We start from the raw sequence: 19493 nt of genomic DNA on the forward strand, positions 1-19493 counted from the left end.
AAAAAAATAAAAATAGATTTGCTTAGAAAGGACTCCTTTGGGATTAAGGGCGTGAAAACTACGTGACCTTACAAAAACTATCAGATTATCCCGCTTACCATTGTTGGAGAACATGTTGTCAAACTCTATGATGAGGTCATCATCCCTGTCAAACCTTTCAAAGCGAATGTGTGGCGCAGCATTGATATCAGGGAAGTCTTCGTCCAACTCCATCTCCGAACCTTCATCATCATCATCCTCATCTCCTTCTTCATCATCCTTAACAAATGGTACAGGAAATAAATCTTAAACAAAGAAAAATCAAGGTTTTTTAACGAGCTTCACTGCATTAACCCCTACCTGATCTTCCTCCTCCTCTTCTTCCTCTTCCTCCTCTTCATCTTGGCTGTCTTCATCATCATTGCTGCCACTAGAATCCTCCTCCTGTGTGTGCTCCTCATCCTCTGGTTCTAAGATGTTCATGGAGTCTGATGGAAGAGCCCGTCAATACTTTACATGTACATCTCAACAAATAACAGAACAATAGTGTTCCCTTTCAGTCAATTCACTCAGTACAACACATAAGTATGAGATATCACACCCCACGTGTCCTAGCTAGAGAAACCTTTATTCACTCCTTAAAGGCACACAGATGACCTGTGATGACATGTGCATGACCCTGCCTGCACATATACCCCCTTACATCAGTCATCCCTCAGCTGTTATGCTCTTCACCTCGCTAAAACAATTCTGCATAGTTGCAGCTTGCTGCTGCTTGTTAGCTCTGTTGTCTGCTGTTGTTGTCTCTAGCCATGTTCCCAGAATTTGTCTCCAAGCTAACCGCATCATGGAAACGCGTCACTGTGCATTACTATTGACAGTACATAGAGCTGGAAGGCGCTGAGGAGGCTGGCTTTGTTAACCCACCTCCTATGGAGTCTTCCCTGGCTGATTACCTGGCCCCGTCCCACAACCATCGTGTCGGTGACCCTGCAACTCTGCTGTCCAAGCACTGCAGATTCTCCGCATCGCAGTTGAACAAGATCTATCATGCTCAGGCTGGCACTGTCCGCGTCATGAGCCCCGTCACTATGCTCTAGACCATAGGCGTCAAACTCTGGCCCGTGGGCCAAATTTGGCCCGCAGCCTAATTACAATTGGCCCGCGAAGCCATACCAAATTACTATTAGAGCTGGCCTACTGGTATTATACAGCTAATATATATATTGTTTAGTATTAAGCTTTGCTTGTTCCATATTCAGTTTTTCAGCAAAACTTGTTTGAGTCCATAAGAAGAGATTCATTCTTAAATCTGGAAGAAGATTTTTTTTCCCCATAAATATTAATGTTAGCCCGCGACCTTGTTCCAGCTTTGAATTTTGGCCCACTGTGTATTTGAGTTTGACACCCCTGCTCTAGATGTTATAGGCGCTGTGCCTGGGAGAGCTAGAGTCGCTGGTTCCTGCAGACAGCCCACTGACACCTCTCCTTAACAAGGTCAAGTCAAATGTGCCTCCTAACAAATGTGCAGAGTCATGGTTAGCCCCCCTCAGAAAGAGGGGCGTCCGCATCCTAGCTCATCTATATGACTGGGCTCTTGTCGCTTGCTCCAGAGCGACACAGCTGTCACTGAGTTTCTCTATGAACTTTCAAAAACACCTCACTCTGTTATCAAAGAACCAGGGATTAAGTTAAGTAACCCAACGCTAATCGACATTTAGCAGATTTCTTTCCTCGGTTTGGAAATATGCTAGCTTTCCAGTCACACACATTTGTCGCAGCACATAGTGGCTTTGTTTCATTGCAGCCTCGCTCAGTTTCAGCTCATATGCAGACTACATTTCCAAATGATACTATGGTTTTTGGGCATGATGGCATCTATGATCACCACTAGGACTGTTATAGATCCACAAGCTCTATTGTGGATGTTTTGACATTACTTAAGGAGCTGCTGGATAAGGCCCTTTCGTTTTCTACAATTAAGGTTTATAAGGTTTATATTTAAGCTGGGGTTCACCAGCTGAGACCCATGGTTAGGTCCAGTGTCGCTGAATGGGACTTGTCTTTGGTGCTAGAAGCCCTTTGCTGCCCTCCCTTTGAACCCGTTGAGTATGTGAAATTTCTTTCATATAAAAGACTGCATTGCTTTTCGCTTTAGTTTCTGACCTTCATGCTCCGTCTGTGCATCCCTCCTGCACACAGTTCTCTCCTGATGGCTTCAAAATCATATTGTGCCTGAATGCCGTATATTTACCAAAGGTCATTCCTGCAGCTTACAGCTCAATGGAATTTCAGCTTCTGCTCCATTTCTGTTGCATCTAAGGAGCAGAGGAGGATGCATTTTGTGCGCAGTGCATGTGCTACATACCGACATTGAGTGCACTCAGAATGTGCGTTTATGTGACCAGTTGTTTGTCTGCTTTGCTAATCCAGCCAGGAGGTAGAGCTCTGTCTAAACAGCGACTGTCTCACTGGATTATAGAAGCTATATCACTGGCGTACCAAGGGTCTCGCTTTGCCCCCGGGCTGCGAGAGTTCATTCCACCAGGGGAATGGCAACATACTTATGTGTTGTACCGAGTGAATCGACTGAACGGGAACAGAAGTTATATCTATAACTGTTCATTTTGTCAAAATGTTGTACCTTCCCGGTTGGCCTGAAGAGTTGATGCTTGGCTAATATTGGAGGGGGCTTCATCCATCAACACGTCCTCTTGCGATTCATCTTCACCACTGCGTCCAACTAATCAACAGAACAAACAAACGCTACATCAGCTCTGGGCTGTTCTGCCTGTTTGTAATCAAGAGTGAACTCAGTTTGAAATCATACATAATTAAAAATAAATAAATAAATAAATAAATAAATTACACTGCTTGTGCTTCAATGCACTGACTTGTTTCCTACACCTATTACGGAAAGGTTAAGTTATCACAAGCAGTGCAGAGAACTGCTCCATACTTTTCATTGCCCAGCAACACTCACTGTCACCCCTGAAATGAATCCAGTTTCCTACCTATAATTGTGCTGTTGACAGTGCCAGCATCTCTCTCCAACAGCTCATCAATCAGATCCACCAACTCATTCTCTACCTGCATGGAAAGGAAATGATATACACAGTCAGCCTTCACACGGTGCACAAAATGAATGGGTATCTACACACTTATGTTCTGACCTTTAATTACAAATGCTACAGATCAGGGGATCTGAGTGTAGTTTGAGCTATTGTGTGCGTTGTGTGTAATGCAATGTTAATACATTATTTACCTGCATAGCCTGTGTGCTAAGAACCTCTGGCTGGCCAGCAATGACCACTGCATCTCCCTCAGTTTCTCCATCCATCAGATCAGTGTCTGTTCCTTGGACCCTGTGGCTGCCATCCACTGGCTCTGCCTCACCCGACTCTCCTACAACAGATGGCCCACATGAGCATCATACATTTGAAAAGTAGGCTATTAAAGCATTTCATCTGTTTCATGTGGATACCTTGGTCCTGAGTGTTGCTGTTGCTGTCCCTGGCAGTGCCCACAGGGTCGTGTTCAGTCTTGTTCTTGCTGGAGCCTCCCTTGCCCCCAAAGAGACTGCTAGGCTGGTTAACAATTCGTGAGAGAGTTTCCAGTGGCTTCAAGGCAGCATTCACTGTGTTGGCCATGTTGGGACTAAAGCAAAGGACACAAACGGAAAATTAATTTAGTATTAATAACTGCTGAAAAACCAACTTGATTCTGAAACAGAACTACTTACAAAAATGTATTATGACAGAAGTGAACCTAAGTTATATGAGTAGTAACTGGTAAACCAGATAACTACTGGCTAATTTTTCAGGCTAATCTTATACCTGGACAAATCCAAGCTGTGTGGCACACGTGCCAAGTCATTGACCAGTCCTTTTTTAAGGAAGAGCCTTATAATGTTGTTCATGCCGTTATGTTGCGTCTTGGCTGCTGCTGTGCTATAGAAACTGGATGTTGAAGGGCACGACTCCATGATGGTGCTAATGATACACATCACTGCCTGAAGCCTGTAAAATAGGTTTGCCAAGATGAGAGAAAATGGGTTGGCATAGATTTAGAAAAAACAAACAACAATAACAAAACCCCACACACAGTCAGGGTTGTATGACATTTTTATTCCATTTACCTGGCATGTTTTTCAGCACCTTCTGGCATCGCTAGGGCTCGACTTAGGGCAGCCTTTACCTCATTCACTAAGGACACCTGGGCATCAGTGCCTGTTCCAGCAGCTGCTAGGCTGGCTAGAAAAAGACGTGCCAAGGCTGGGGTGTCCTTGTCCTCTGAGTTCTGGGTGTGAGGCAGCAAGTGGTCGAGCACAAAGGCTAGGACACTGCAATCCTGTTAGGATACATGCATGTCAAAATGAGTTGAAAGGCTTGAGAATACAATGTGTGAATGGCTGAGAAGAGTTTGTTCAGCTACCCACCTCCTTAATGAGCTCAGACTGCCCAGCTGTATAACAGTAGGAGGCGATTAGCGTGGCGATTCCCACGTAGGAGCGCACTAGCTCAGCCAGTAGTCTCAGGATGGTAGAAGTAGGCATGAGAGGTTTGCTTGCCTTGACCTTAGCTGCTTTACTCTCATCTGAAGTGGTACCCTTCTCTCCCTCCTGCTCCTTCTTCTCTTCCCGCATTTCTTCTGGTGTGGAGGCTAAGGAAGTTAGCATAACACAATAAGTTATGCCTTGTATAAAACTGAACTCACTTAACGGCGTCCAGTGGACGGTCTGTGTATTCAACCCCACCTCTGGCGCTGGTGCCCACCTCTCAATTTTAAATCCATGTAGACATTGAGGGTTCTCGGGAGGGGCCGTGCTAACACCTGCTGCTCTCTGGCAGCAGCACCATGCTCTCCCGTGTTTTAAATGCACCTTAGAACAACACGCAGCAACACTACACATGAGCGAGAGGAGGGAGGTTTGGGGTCTTCACACACCCCTGTTCTCTGCTGGCCATCGGGGCGGGGGGCTGGGAGGAGGTGTTGGCCGTCCGATTGGGATCTGGGATGCGGGGCCTCCCTGCTGCTGCGGAGCCTGGGGCGGTCTGCTTGCCTCCACCCCGGGGGAAAGGGTAACATCTCCTGGGTCTAGGTGCCGTTTCCCCCTCCAGGGGTGAGGGTACCTGGACCTGGGGTATAGAGTTTGTTTGGGGAGTGTGATTGTGTGTACAGTGTCCATGTATGTCTATCCCTACGTTGGGTGAGTGCTGAGTATTTGTATATGTGTGCATGAGGGTGGGAATGCATGTTTGTGTCTGTGTGTGCCTGTTTGTCTGTGTCTATATGTCAGGTCGGGTCTTACACTCCACCTCTCTGGGAACTCCCAGGCCCATCTCCCCTCACCACACTCCCTGCCGGTAACTGATGCCCTCAGGGGTCGGTGCGTTGGTGGTTCTTGGTGTCCGGGGCTGGGCGCTCAGGTATGTACCAGCTCACTCCCGGTGACTACTTGGCGGGGCCTGGTGCCTGTTGCTCGGTCAGGCCTCTTCCGGGGCAAAGGGGGCCCTCAGGCCTCCGGCTCGGTTCACTCTGGCACAGCTGGCTGCCGGCAGAGCCGGCGGGCACGCCACTGCAGCCCCCTCTGGCTTCTGCTCTGTGGCTACTGGGTGACCCCTCATCTGGGGCTCTCCTCAGCTCTTCCCAGGAGGGTGGCACGGATGCCCCTCCGGTGGTCCTCCTTGGGCTCTCGCACTCTGGGGCCTCTGGATGTCTGGGGCCTGGATCTCCTCCATGCCTGCTTCATGCCCTGGGGGACAGGGCTATGGCTCTCTACATCCTCTAGCAGACCATTACATGGGGAAACCTTTTGAATACAAGCGCGCTGATCCACACAGGTGTGCACACGGGTGTTCACTGTTCATAGACATAAACTACACTTTTATTGGCTGCTATTTCCAAGCACATTATGCGCTGTCGGTCCTGCTTGCTGCACAACAACATTCAATATTTAGTGTTTACTGCTGTTTACACTTAGCTAGATTAACATGATGGTGTTGTGTTTAGTATGTTGCTCTGTATTTTTTTTTGCTGCTTGTTTTCTCTTCTTTTTCTCTCAACAGGTGATCCAAGAGATTTTTTTTTCTGTTTCTCTTTTTAAGTGCCCTTTCTCACTGTCCCTCTTCCCTTCTGTTTTTCTTTTCCTTCATCTTTCTTTCTCCCTTTCCTATCCCTCAGTCATGTCTGTCCCGTCTGTAACAAGTGAAAATAAAATAAAATAAACAATAACAACAAAGGTTGATCAAATGGACCAATACGGCAAGGCCGTGATGGTTCGTTTGGCAAAGTAAATCCATTGGGTATCCTTGTTGGTCTTCAGACAACAAATCTGACGGCTAAAGAACCAAATGGGACAGGCAAGCAAAAAAAAAAAAAACTGAACTCACAAGAAGTGAGTTCACAGTGAAGTTCACAGAGTTCACATGAGGCAATGTTTCAGCCTTGTGATTTATTTTGCACTTAAACTAAGAAAACTCTCTATTCGCAGGTGTTAAGAGCTTTTAGTCTCACCTTCTCCTTGTGGTGTACCAGACTGGGAAGACTCTGCAACGCCTCCATCAGCAGCAAATACTTGACTCTGAAAAGAAGAAATGGTTTTATTATTAACTTAGAAACAGATACAAATGGCACACTCCAGTGCACATGCACAATAGGATTATATGTCACTGAAGACTCACATTGATATGGAATGCAGACTGGGAGTCAAAGTCACTTCCTTGACGGGTGAGTCGGTACTGCTGGTAAACATCATCACCAACATCCTGCAAAATCTGGCAAAGGTCTTGACCACCGGGTACAGCTGCTGCACGTTCTTCTGGACGCTCGGCTGAGACACACACAAATGCATTAATACCCGAAATGTTCAAACAACTTTTGAATTTCTCCAAGTCAATATCTTGTTAAAATGTCTTACGTTCTTCAGGAGCATGGTAGGCAGCCAAAGCATTAAGCATGTCATAGATGACCTCTTTGATGGTGTCAGGGATCGGTGGTAATGGTGATAGTTTCAGAGGAGTGGTCTTCACCAGCTGCACAGCATTAGGTCCCTTAATTCGAAGGTTCTCAAACTCATCGTCAGAAGCTGGAGGAAAAAGAATGTATGCAAGGAACATATATTACAGGAAGCAATGTGTATTATAGCTCAATTATTTTTAATTTACCGTATTTTCACGACCATAAGGCGCACTTAAAAGTCTTAGATTTTCTTCAAAAAGTACGGCGCGCCCTATAGCGCAGTGCGCCCTGTGTGTTGTAAGGAGGACGTAGTAGAGAACACCATGAGAACGCTAAAGGGTGAAGTGTGGGCGCAACCCTGAAAATGGCAAAGAGACACGCTTATGAAGCACAGTTTAAACTGAAGGCCATCAGCTACGCGGAGGAACATGGAAATCGAGCAGCGGCGAGAGAATTTAAGATTAACGAATCGATGGTTCGCAAATGGAGGAAGCTAGAAAACAAGCTCCGGCAGGTCAAGAAAACGCAGCTGAGTTTCCGCGGACATAAGGCGAGGTGGCCCGAGTTGGAGGAAAGACTCGAGCGGTGGATCATCGAGCAAAGAACGAGCGGGAGAAGCGTTTCGACGGTCACCATTCGGCTAAAAGCAGTTTCACTTTCACTTTTTATGAAACGGTGCCATTTTTCCATCCGGACCAGGACTACGGTAGCGCAGCAACTTCCAGCGGATTATAAGGAAAAGCTGGCCATCTTCCGCTCCTACTGCAGCAAACACATCGGCGACAAAAACATCCAGCCCAGCCACATCACAAACATGGACGAGGTCCCGCTCACTTTTGACATCCCGGTGAGTCACACTGTGGAGAAGAAGGGGACCAGCACGGTAGCGATACGCACAACGGGGTATGAAAAGTCTTCTTTTACTGTTGTGCTTGGCTGCCATGCTAATGGACAGAAACTGCCGCCTATGGTGATTTTTAAGCGAAAGACTTTGCCTAAAGAGAAGTTTCCAGCAGGAATCATCATTAAGGCAAATGAAAAGGGCTGGATGGATGAGGAAATGATGAAAGAGTGGCTGAGGGAGGTGTATGTAAGGAGACCAGGTGGTTTTTTCCACGCATCACCATCGCTCTTAATCTGTGACTCTATGCGTGCCCATCTCACAGCCGATGTGAAAAAACTGTGAACAAATGAACTGTGAGCTTGCTGTCATTCCGGGAGGCCTGACAAAGGAACTCCAACCGCTGGACATCGGTGTGAACCGCCCGTTCAAAGTAAGGCTGCGAGCGGCCTGGGAGCGATGGATGACCGATGGAGACCACAGTTTCACCAAGAGTGGAAGGCAGCGCCGGGCGAGTTACGCCACAATTTGCCAATGGATTGTAGATGCTTGGGCTAACATGTCTGCTGGCACTGTTGTTCGAGCTTTCGCAAAAGCCGGCATCATTTCCGAGGAGCCGCACGGCACGGAAAGTGACTCTGACAGTGAAGAAAGTGAACCTGGCATGTTTGATGGAGATTTAGCGCAGCTGTTCAATTCAGACACAGAGGATGAGGACTTCGATGGGTTTGATTGATGATAAAAATGTGAGTACCAAACTTCAGTTTTGCTCCTGCTTTATTTTTAAATACGCACACTTGTATGCTTGTGTGTTGTTGATGATGACGATTACTGGTAATAAAAATGTGAGTAAGGTACCGAACTCAGGTTTGCTCCCGCTTTATTTTTAAATACGCATACGGTACTTGTATGCGCCCTATGATCCAGTGCGCCTTATGTGTGTGTTAAATACAGTAATGGCACACATAACTGAGACTGCGCCTTTTAGTACAGTGCGTCTTATGGTCGTGAAAATACGGTACTTAAAAAGAAACTTCACATATTGGAGAAGTTTGCACACTTACTGGTGCCAGCTCCACGAGGTGCAGGTAGAGCAATGCGGATACAGTTGCTAGCAGTTTCAGTAAAACATTCAGGGTTACGGCAGGCAGCCGGCCCCAGGACACGAAGCACATAATTGATTTCTCTGGAACCAAGGCTGCCTGATACTACTCCTGATGTGGTACTACCTGCTCCACTTGTTACTGCTGATCTCACCACCTGTTACAACAAAAATTGGCTTATGTTATTAGACAATAGTTTAAATGATGCTATAGTTTAAATACCAGAAGCTTTCAAACATGTTGAGTTTTATTTAAAGTTTCAGTATGAAACTAGATTTACCTTCTCCATGGTGTGTCGCAGTGTGGCTGGATCTTCTATGATGTGTCTGAACAACAGAGTAACCAGTGGTGTGAAGCCATTGAAGCCAGAACTCTGTGTCAACCCCAAAATCATCCGTGTGCTCTTCAGCTCAGCAAACATCATTGCATAGTGGTGATTGCGTGTAAGGCGCAAACAGAGACGCAGTGTAGCATGAAGGGTGTCTGGGTCCACAGGGACACTAATCATACTGACACAGGCCCGAATAAGAACGGTGGTCATGTCCTCAGTTAGGCCTTGCACAACAATATCAGATCCCTGAGAGTAGTCAGACTCCAGGGAAGATGAGGGGCCAGATGTCGCCTCCTTCAGCTGGCTGGTATCATCCTTAGGAGCGTTCATCTCCACTGCTGTTCCCGAATCTAAATCGCTCTGGCTTTCTTCCACTTTGCCCCGGTCGCTCTCCTCTCGCTCAGAATCCGTAACACTACCAGTTTTGGAAGGCTTGGGGATGCGAGGCACTTTCTGAAGAGTGAGCATAACTGGCCTCCTATTACCGGTCTCTTCATTTACCTGCCCAATAAAGTTGTGTTAGAAAAGGGAACCAGCCAAGTCTATTAACACAATTAACCTTAAAAAGGGATATTCTCTGGAAAAATATAAAAGGAATATGCATACCTGCACCATGGTGTTAAACTGCACAGTGTATCTCCGCCGTCCAGCTGTGAAGCGGACACTGCTCTCTCCAGCCCTCCATGCTGAATCAATGGTACTGTTGTTGGAAGCACTGTAGCTGCACCAACGGCCTGAGCGGTCATCAAACCATCGCCAGTTATTCCCATTTGGCTGCAAATACTAGAAGGCAACCAAGACAAATTGTTCATAACTGTACAAGAGAGATGTAGCAGAATAACACAAATACCCTCCAACAAAGTTTATGCAAGAAATCTTGATATAAATTTAAAAAACAAACAAACTCAACAACTTAAATCAGTATTTGTGGATAAAAGTTTGTACAGGATTACATACATGTTGTCCAATTCCTATACACTCATTACCTGTAAAAATACCTTTGTGTATAGTTATAGCCAATTCTACACAAGACTTTAATAAAGAAATCCAAGAGTAATCAATATGTATACAAGCAAAATGCTGCTCTTCCCCCCACCCTTACCCTCCTCATATATACTCATTTTTATTGCTGTGCCAAGGCTGATCTTTTCATTTTTTACTTCACTACTATAATTTGTAGCTGTGTTTTTTACATTTTGTTTTGGCTTTGTGTTGTTTGTTTTGCTTGGTTTTTTTTATTATTATTATTTTTTTTTTTTTACCTTGTTCATTTGTTCCCGGCGCTTTGAAGAGACTGCCATCTTTTCATAGAAATCAATGATCAACAGCACTGGTGTGATCCATCTGCAGAAAAAAGTCAAGCTTTTTAATCATAAATAAATTCATTACAAAAACATATCAGCGCTATGATGATGAAAAGCTGGTGTCATATTTGCAAGTGATAAGATCTTTGTAGGGGTGTGCAAAACTCACTTCGGTGTCTGGATGTCTTTGTGTTCTTTAGCTGCTTGCAGACAAGGCTGCACAACCTCGAGCAGCTTTATGAGCAAATCAAGAATTCCACTGTTCTCAATCACTCTGGCACCCAGCAGCTTTAGTTCCTACAGAAAAACGAAAACAAGTAATTCCATGAGATGCATAGGTAATCAGCGACACTTCATTTGTCTACTCAAACCCTTATAAGATTTCAACATTACTGTTCAGACTCAATCTTAAGGTATACAAAGGACTTAAGGACACTGTGCATACCCTGCCCTGGTTCACTTCAGATGAACTGGGGCACAGTGTGCATGTTGCATGATTTGTAGCCGCACCAAAGCGTGAAACTGTAATGCTTCCTCTATGACAAATTGCTGTATGTGGCGCTATAAAAGGTACATGAGAGGACAATGTGTCATGTCTTCCAAAATATGCCTCGATTTGATGGAGAAAAAAAATTCATGAATTCATCAAACTCTTTGTGCTTTTCAACAATCACTGTGTGCATGAAGTACAGAGAGTGAGAGGATGAGGAAAAATGAGTGAACTCTCAGACATAGTGAAGCACACTATAAAAACAATCTTGCCTAGTCTCAGAACTTCCTCCTAATCTATTTAAACAAAAGAAAGAAAAAAAAACGTGTACACAAATGCCGCCGCAACTTAGTACTTGGTAAAAGCACTTTTGTAACATGGACAGCCCCCCCAAAGAACAAAAACAAAATAATATTCTTGGAATGGTCCTATAACCTCGGCCCACGTTCCTTTTCCAAGTGTCTCCTATTCCTGGAAGCACTGCACAAGCACAGCCGTTTTGTCTCTAAAAATCCTCCCTAAAATCATCATTCCCAAAGCGTAATGATGCACTCAATCTGTGTCACTGTAAGGATAGTATTATGGGGTTTTTTTTTGTGGAATGGTATTACCTAAGATTACATTATCTATGTTTTGTTTCACTTTAATGAAGTGTGATTCATAAACACAAAATCTGAAATGTGGCAAGAGTTCAATCTTTATGTTGTGTGAAAGACGAATTTGCTGGCATTTGCCTTTCATTGAGGAATCATGCCCGTGTGACTACTATACCATAAAGGCTTGAATGGTGGAATGCTCTAACCAATGGTTGTCATCCAATACATTTTTCATCCATATTCATTCATAAAGGAACTTTGGATTAATATTCAGTGGCCACTGGGGCTTTGGTTGTTTTTGGTAGTGGTGGTTGCTTCCTTCATTTAAAAATGAATGAGCCTACTGTGCCTTAGGATAATTAAATACTGCAAAAATGTATTTCTATCCTTGCCCAGATCTGTGCCTAGAGATAATCTAATCTTGCAGGTCTCTCAACGTAATGGATTGCTTTTCACTTACATAAACCATTAAACTGAGGTTTTCCATAACAAGGTGTGCCTTTTCCAATTCTGTCCAATGAATTCACTTAGGCGCACGTCTTCTTCAATCCAGTTTAAGAAATACTTAAAGACCATATGGTGTTAAAGTGTAAAAATGCTTCTGTAAGTGGAATTTCTGCCATTTTCAAATAAAACATTTGTAGCAAAGAATTGATTAAGGAGTCTGTAATAATCCAAAATGTAGAAACCTTAAGCGGGCCCAACACTTTTCAAATGCACTGTATGGATAAACATTCTATGACAAGAACCTAAAATTCTGGTACCTCAAAGAGCAGCGTGAGCAGCAGAATTCGTGTTGCCAGCTTGGAGGCCTGGGGCAGTGTGGCCATCTGCCTGGTCCACTCAGACACCGTCTTTGTGTCACTGGTAGTCAGCGGCTCAGCTGCTTTGATCAGCACGTCTGCTGCCTCCCACACCTACACACAACATGTCAACAATCAGGCTTATACAAGTGTACAAATGGCTATTGTTAGGGTCACTATGATGCTTAACTTTTCATTTTTTAAAAGAAGTGACGACAATCACATCTTTCAAATGTACAGAGGTGCTTAGGAACTGCATTACTGCCTTACCTGCATTCAAAATGTACTAACAACATTCCACCTGAGAAGGTTCCAAGTAAGAGACTTGCCTACCTTTTTCAAGTCCATAAAAAACCTGCATTTTAAATTTAAATAAACTTGTAGAGCAGGCTACAGTATTAACATCTACTGACCTGTTGGACAACTTGGCCAAGGATGAGATCCCTGTATTCAGGGCCACTTCTCTTTATGGCAGTCATTAGCAGGTCGCACAGTCGGTAGACTGTGTCAGGTAGCTCATCCAAAAGATGGAAGCAGCCAGGCAGCATGGTGTCAGTGAAGGCATGTAGCTCCTGGGGGTCCAGTGGCTCAGCCTCCATGAAGCGCTCCAAGCATCGTGCCTCCTCCTCTTCTGCTCGTTCCCTGGCTCTTCTGTCCTCCTCCTCTCGCCGTCGTGCTGCTTCCTAAAGGAGACACACCAACGATCAACAGTTATTTAGCTAAACAGTAAACTAATCCTTCATTCAGTTTCAATTAACAAAAAATGTTTTACACTACACTTTTTTCTCGAAAAAAGAAACACACCTCAGGAGAGTCGGAGCGCTGCTCCATGCTAACCTCTTGCCCGAGTGACATGGCAATTGCTCTCATCATCTGGTCTTCTTCGGACATAGTTAGATCCTAGATGGAATAAGAGCAACAATGTTAGCTACCCAAGTCTCTCTCAAACACTGTAAAGGACTAAAGTACTGTGTGTGTGTTTTTGTGTATAAAGCTTACTCTTACTGCTCCACCAAGAAGTGGAGGAGGGTGTGTAAGGAGGTACTCGGTGGCCTGCTCCATGGTGCTGGTGTTCAGTAGAGCCTCCATGGCATGTTCTCTTGAGAAACCCATATCCATCAGCTGGAACACCACACCACAGAAAGACAGAGAGAGATGAGGTTGTGAAAAAAGAAACTATAAAAGGACGTTACATAACAATGTCACATAAGTGAGTGATAGCAAACTAGTTTGCATGCTGAAGGGGGAAAAAAAAAGTCATTCTTTCTGAAACATGACAGAGGCCTCTATAAATTATCTCTCTAATCTCTCTCAAACCCCCAAACAAACCTTGTCCCAACACTATTATTATAGCACTGAAATTTGTCTCTCAAGTCCTTATTTTTTTCTTCAATATGACTCTTTCCTTTATGTCCTTACTCTCTCCAAGTTGTTTCTCAATTTCTCCCTTTCTCTGGCTGCAGGGTGGTGGTGGTGGTGTAACATTTCCTAAACCCAGAATCATCGGCATCTAGATATAAAATTACGCAGTTAACCTGTACTCTCACATCTACCTGCAGCACTAGCATAACAAGCTAAAAAAAATATTGCTGCTGGAATAATGTTATATAATGGAATAATGTTACATCAGACAACTTATGAAAAACAAACAAACCAAAAAAAAATATCTGTCACTACAGTGAGAAGTTCCACATATTTTGAGTTGGTAGATTTTTACACCAAATGCCCTTCCTGAGGCAGTCCCCCAAACTGTGACTAAAATCAGGTGAGAAAGATCAATTTGACAGCTTTCCCTACATACCTGTGTTAGCTGAGCCTGGTTAACTTGGGGCTCGCGGCGAGGCGTAGAATTGGTAGAATCATCAGCTGGTCCTCCTGTTGGCCCTCCAGACGTTGATCCACTCACTGGCGGTGCCTCTCCACTTGATGAAGATGCTCCTGGAGCCGTGCCAGGTCCCAACGAACCGGCAGAGGTTCCCTCATCATCTGGGCGCACTGTTCCCTCCCTCTCTTTTGCCAGGCGCTCCTGAATAACAGGCTCTCCTCTTAGTATGTGGCAGAGAATAGCCAACATGGATTCAGCCATCCTACCCCCATACACCTTCAGGGGCTTCCGATTCCACAGATTGCGAATGCAGCTGAATGCAGCCTTTATGAAAGAGAAACTGTGTTACAATAATAAAACACCAACAGAATCCTTAGATTAATACAAAAAAAAAAAAAATCTACCATATTTAAAGCCTACAAAAAAATAAATACAGTATAAAGAATTTCTAGGGGGCATGAAGATCATGGACATTTGTTGCAATCCTTTTTCATTTTTCTCCGCACAGTACTAAAAATGCAGAAATACAACTGAGCAACTGTTTTTGAAAACACAGGGATAAATGCTCATCTCTTCCATCTTTTCAAAAGACAAAATCTCTTAGAAATTGGTTATTTTAGTTAATACTGACCTTCTGGGTGACAATAAGGAACCTTAGGGCACTGAACTGTGGCATGGTGGGTGTAACTCCAGGCATTTTAGCTGGCAAGGAATGGGGTGAGTCCAGCACAGTGCTTGGATTCACCATCTTCTCCACCAGCATTAACCAGGCATCCAGGAACTCCCCTGTCCCATCTGGTAGATCAGCATGCTCCAGACCCTCAGATACAGGTACCTTCCCTCCCATTGACAGTGCCCAGTTAAATGTCCTGTTAAAAAAATAAAAAAAAAAACTCAACATATTAAACTAAGTAAATGTCAAAATAATATTTTTGGGGGATGGGCAAAAAAATGACGTCTGTAATTATTGAAAAAAATGAAACATGAGTGACAGTGGTATATTGGTTAGCACCATCACCTGACAGCAAAGTTTTGGAGTCAAATTCATTGGCCATCTAAGGCCTTTCTACATAAACTTGCATGTTCTCCCTGTACGCGTGTCGGTTCTCTCTGGGTACGCTGGCTTCCTCCCATAGTCCAAAGACATGGACGTTAGGTTAACTGGCGATACTGAACTGGCTGTAGCTGTGAATCTAAGTGTGAATGAGTGTCTGTTTCTCCATTAGCCCTGTGATAGAGTGCTTAACTGTCCACAGTGCATTCTGCCTCTCGCATTACGACAACTGATTCAGCCCCCTGTAACCCTAAATTGGACAAGCGGTTAAGAAAAATGGATGTGGGGATAGATCACGAAACTAGGATTTCATTTTAATGAATGTGTATGGTCTTAATTGAAGTAAAGCTTTATCTGCATAATTAGCGATCAGGTCAGTGAGAAGGAGTGTCAAGTAGAACGTAAAGTAGCAGAGGCCAAATGCCTTTAGAAAGTTTCAAAAAAATGAATGCACAATTTTAGAGATGAAGAAAACCTGCGTCACAAATGGCAGGAGACAACCATTTATTTCAAGAATTCTATGAGAATTTTCAAAAACACTTGTGTGTCTAGTCTCCCCATTTCCAGCACAATACATAAAAACAAAGATGGCAGAGAGCAGTCATATCAGGCATACCAAGTCCAAAAGTAAGATGAATTTCTGAGTTGTATGTTGTCTGCTTGGCAAACTGTACCAAAGTCACACCATTTGAGTTTGAGTATATGCCCATATGAATAAAGGCCTGGTGGCTGCTGGCTGCAGCTACGCGGTGGTCTTTTAACACACAAAAGTCACCCACTTCCATAAACAGCAGTCCTACAAACAACGAGGTACTCGTGTTCTTTAAAGTAAAGGCCCCGACTTGTGGCAAGAATTTCACTGCATGTTAAAATAAGCTTCTCATCACAAACAACATAACATTTCTATTTTTGCCCATAATTGTGCTCTACAACTTGATTGCACCATACAATATGACTCACTCAAATAAGGCATCATGTCCTCCAGAGCAAAAGAACTTTTGCAGCATAAGGTGGTAAGGGTACTTCCTTTCATCAAACAACATAGGAGATGTGAAACCCACTGAGCAGATGAAAAAAGTCAACCTGCCAGGGAAAGAAAAAAAAAATATTGTTCAATATCATTGCTTGTGATAAGCACATAATAGCAAAAGAGGTGGCAGTGCCAAATTCCTCTTACCTAAAGCGAGGGGTGGGTGTGTAGGGTGGAGGCTGCCAACTTAGACCCTTGGTGAGCAGCTTGGTGAGAGCAGAAGCAGTGGCCCTGGCAGCAGGTGTTGGGGTAGTGCCTGTACTTGTGGCATGGTGGGAGCGACGTTGGCGCACTGGGGAGCCCACGCACAGTTTTACTAGCAAGCCAAAGAGCTCGGCCAGAGCCCTACCTAACCGAGATGAAGCTGCAAAGACACACGTGGATAGGTAAGACAAACTTTGACTTTCAAAAAAAAAGAAGAAAAAGTGTTAAATATTGTAAGATAAAAGGAAAAAATAAAAAAAATTACAGACACAAAAATATAATATGTGCGCCTTGGACATACTCCTACCAGAGAGTAAGGGCTTAATTTGTTTGATGCGGGTGGCCATAGCTGGAGTAAGTTTGGACTTGGTCTTTGGGTCTGCTGCAGAGGGTTCATCTGTCTCCATGGGAGCCAAGGTATCCCCATCTAGACCCATGCCTTCTAATAGACCACCAGCAGAGGAATCCACAGACACTGCCTCTGATTCTGCTGGATGAATGTGGACAAGTATGTATTTGTTAAAGGGTGCTCCAAGGACATCTTAGTTTTTAATGAACAAGTTTAAATGGTTACATTACCAGTTCTCCTAGAGCCAGAGGCTGAAGATGCTGTCGTGTTGCCAGATGGCTTTTCCTCTTTGGGAACAAGTTTTTGCATGTCAGCCTGGCCAAACTCACATCCTGGAGGCAAACTGTTAAGAAACAAGCAATAGGTTGTTAGGGGTGATAACTACAAAGTTTAGGTAAAGGAGTAAAGGATAAGATTACTCACCTGTTAGGGGTGCAAAGGGACAGTAGCACAGTGCTCTCCCATACCAGAGAGCAGTAGAGCTGGCTGAGCTTGCTGAGAACACTCAGGCCAAGCTGAGAGCCCCACTGGTTTACTGAAATGGCTCTGATTTCACTCTGTTTAGAAGACAACAGAAATATTTAGAGCTGTTGAATCAATTTGGCTCTCACTTGTCAAACAAAGGCTGAATTTTCATTCATTAGAAAAAGAAAAGTAAATTCTATGTTTTTGAGATCTAACATTTGGATTTCAATGTGTTTCTGTCCTCATAAGGCATCTGCATAGTGGACTGAACAGAAAATAATTAGCTGCATAGGTACTTGCTTCTAATAGTTTTTGGAAATCACAACATGGGTGGAGACCCACCTTCTGAACTGTAGTGTTTTGAGGTCAAGTAGTTTTATTTTTTTCTCTCTCTCTCTCACACACACACACACACACAATCTGTGTTTACCTGTCCGACTCTGCAGGTATGGACAAACATGAGGATGTAAGCATGCGCTGCAGTAAGAGCATGTAGAAGGGGTGTTGCCCGAGCTGACAATGTGGCATCTGTGACGTGGCCTGCATTAGCCAGTTCTCTGAGAAGCACAGACCCACCAGGCACCTCAATTGGTCGATGAAGTGGCTCCAGAGATGTCAAAATACTGTCCAGTTGGCACAGGCCCTCTTGGAGTACTTTAGGCTCATGTGAGAGAGTCTAAAGGGAAGGATTGAGTCATTTTCAAATTGCCCACGAACTGCCTATTAAAACAAGTGTACAGAGTGCAACAGCACTGTGCATTCCATGTGTGCCAATTTCTTTAAAAAAAAAAAATAAAGAAAAGAAATAAAAAATAAAGAAACTGGAAATAAATTCCAGTGATCTTTAGGTTATGCTCACCAGTATCGACTTGCAGACGCCAGCAACTGCTTGGCAAGCAGCTGAGGTGGGAAAGTCTATGGGCAAGTTGGGCAGGCCCAGAATAGAGACCAGGGGCAGAAGCCCCTTCTGGTTGACAAATTCTTGACAATGGTCATCTGTGGTGTTGTTGCTTAGAATGGATTCCACAAACTTCATCTGGAGAACGTATGCACACCAAATTATGGACTTAAGTGATGAAGGTATCCACTGCTTTAATAGCTTACACCATTTCCCAATTATTACTTAAAATATATTGGACCATAAACCAGACAGTACAACCACTGTGCAAAGACTTACCACATTAAGAATATAATCCATTAGAGGAATGGGTATCCGTTCCTCAGTGCCAACCACCCTGCAAGAATGCACACATGATCAAAACTTCAACCACCAACCGTATATTTGAAATTTTGTCAATTAACCTGGAAAAGTAATTAAAGTCTGTAAAGACAGTTTTTTTCTTTTCTATTGTGTTATGAACTCAGAGTCATACAGTTCAAGTGGCACTGACTGTCTGCTGCTCTCTGCTTCCCCCTGCTGCTGGCTGAATGTGTGAAGGGCCTCCTCTTCCTCTTCATCCTCACTTGAAGCTTCTTCGGCAGCATGGCTGGAGCGTGCTGGTGGAACTGCAACAGTACCATCTGCTTTCTGGATAGATGGTTTCTGGCAGATGTACTCAGGAGCTCGACCTAGGTTGCAGATCTCCTCAAGCAACTGTAACAGCAACTTTGCTTTAGATACCTTGACATGTTCTGTTTCAACACTTGAAATATTTTTAAATCAAATTTGGACTACCTTAATAATGGCAGTAGTAGCATCTGTTTTCAAAGTGGGCTGGTGCCTCATTAGTTCATCCACAGCACTACCCAAGTTGGATGCAGTGTCACCTGAATTAAAACAAACAACATGTTATGCAATGAAATGTGGTTCACAGGCAAAGACAAAAAAACACCAAAGACAAAAAATAAACAACAGGGGAACCTCACCCAAAGGGTCAGAGCTACGCCGTCGTCGCATTGCAGGCAGGTAGTCAGGAGACAAAAGCACTTTGAAGAGTCGCTCAAAGGGCTGGCACTGAACGAAGGAGTGCAAACCTCTCGCATTCAAGCAGAGGGCACTGAACACATTGGGGAGAGAACCCAATACTTCGCGGGTAGCAGGAACCTGCAAAAGCGTTTGAAATGTTTTACTGTTTTTCAAGTTAAAGGCCCACTATTAGCCTGTATTTTTTTTTGTAAGAACAGTGGTTGCATACATTGAAATGCTTTCCAGTAATGTT

General features: G+C 44.1%; 1 protein-coding gene across 15 annotated transcripts in view; it reads right to left on the reverse strand.

Moving 5' to 3' along the window:
• The window catches only part of huwe1 (HECT, UBA and WWE domain containing E3 ubiquitin protein ligase 1), a 51853-nt gene that overhangs the window by 16279 nt on the left and 16081 nt on the right, over positions 1–19493 (reverse strand). For 12 of the 15 annotated variants that reach the window (XM_042227862.1, XM_042227872.1, XM_014339303.2 and 9 more), the window contains 34 exons: positions 19201–19378; positions 19010–19101; positions 18708–18928; positions 18512–18569; positions 18194–18370; positions 17765–18010; positions 17293–17426; positions 17100–17212; positions 16828–17010; positions 16464–16680; positions 16247–16369; positions 14864–15101; positions 14209–14556; positions 13407–13529; positions 13212–13307; positions 12821–13090; positions 12369–12521; positions 10688–10815; positions 10477–10558; positions 9821–9997; positions 9164–9715; positions 8845–9040; positions 6899–7066; positions 6663–6811; positions 6496–6562; positions 4418–4641; positions 4118–4329; positions 3816–3998; positions 3464–3636; positions 3245–3384; positions 2994–3069; positions 2624–2722; positions 340–467; positions 99–258 (listed from right to left, as the gene is read on the reverse strand). In XM_042227862.1, the coding sequence (XP_042083796.1) occupies positions 99–258; positions 340–467; positions 2624–2722; positions 2994–3069; positions 3245–3384; positions 3464–3636; positions 3816–3998; positions 4118–4329; positions 4418–4641; positions 6496–6562; positions 6663–6811; positions 6899–7066; positions 8845–9040; positions 9164–9715; positions 9821–9997; positions 10477–10558; positions 10688–10815; positions 12369–12521; positions 12821–13090; positions 13212–13307; positions 13407–13529; positions 14209–14556; positions 14864–15101; positions 16247–16369; positions 16464–16680; positions 16828–17010; positions 17100–17212; positions 17293–17426; positions 17765–18010; positions 18194–18370; positions 18512–18569; positions 18708–18928; positions 19010–19101; positions 19201–19378 (5884 nt within the window). The remainder of the gene's footprint in view (positions 1–98; positions 259–339; positions 468–2623; positions 2723–2993; positions 3070–3244; positions 3385–3463; positions 3637–3815; positions 3999–4117; positions 4330–4417; positions 4642–6495; positions 6563–6662; positions 6812–6898; positions 7067–8844; positions 9041–9163; positions 9716–9820; positions 9998–10476; positions 10559–10687; positions 10816–12368; positions 12522–12820; positions 13091–13211; positions 13308–13406; positions 13530–14208; positions 14557–14863; positions 15102–16246; positions 16370–16463; positions 16681–16827; positions 17011–17099; positions 17213–17292; positions 17427–17764; positions 18011–18193; positions 18371–18511; positions 18570–18707; positions 18929–19009; positions 19102–19200; positions 19379–19493) is intronic. The other 3 variants (XM_042227874.1, XM_042227867.1, XM_042227860.1) reach the window with 2 other exon arrangements.

The sequence above is a fragment of the Haplochromis burtoni genome, unplaced genomic scaffold, assembly GCF_018398535.1.
Source record: "Haplochromis burtoni strain Fernald_Lab_line unplaced genomic scaffold, NCSU_Asbu1 Contig_9, whole genome shotgun sequence".
In the NCBI taxonomy this organism is placed as follows: Eukaryota; Metazoa; Chordata; class Actinopteri; order Cichliformes; family Cichlidae; genus Haplochromis; species Haplochromis burtoni.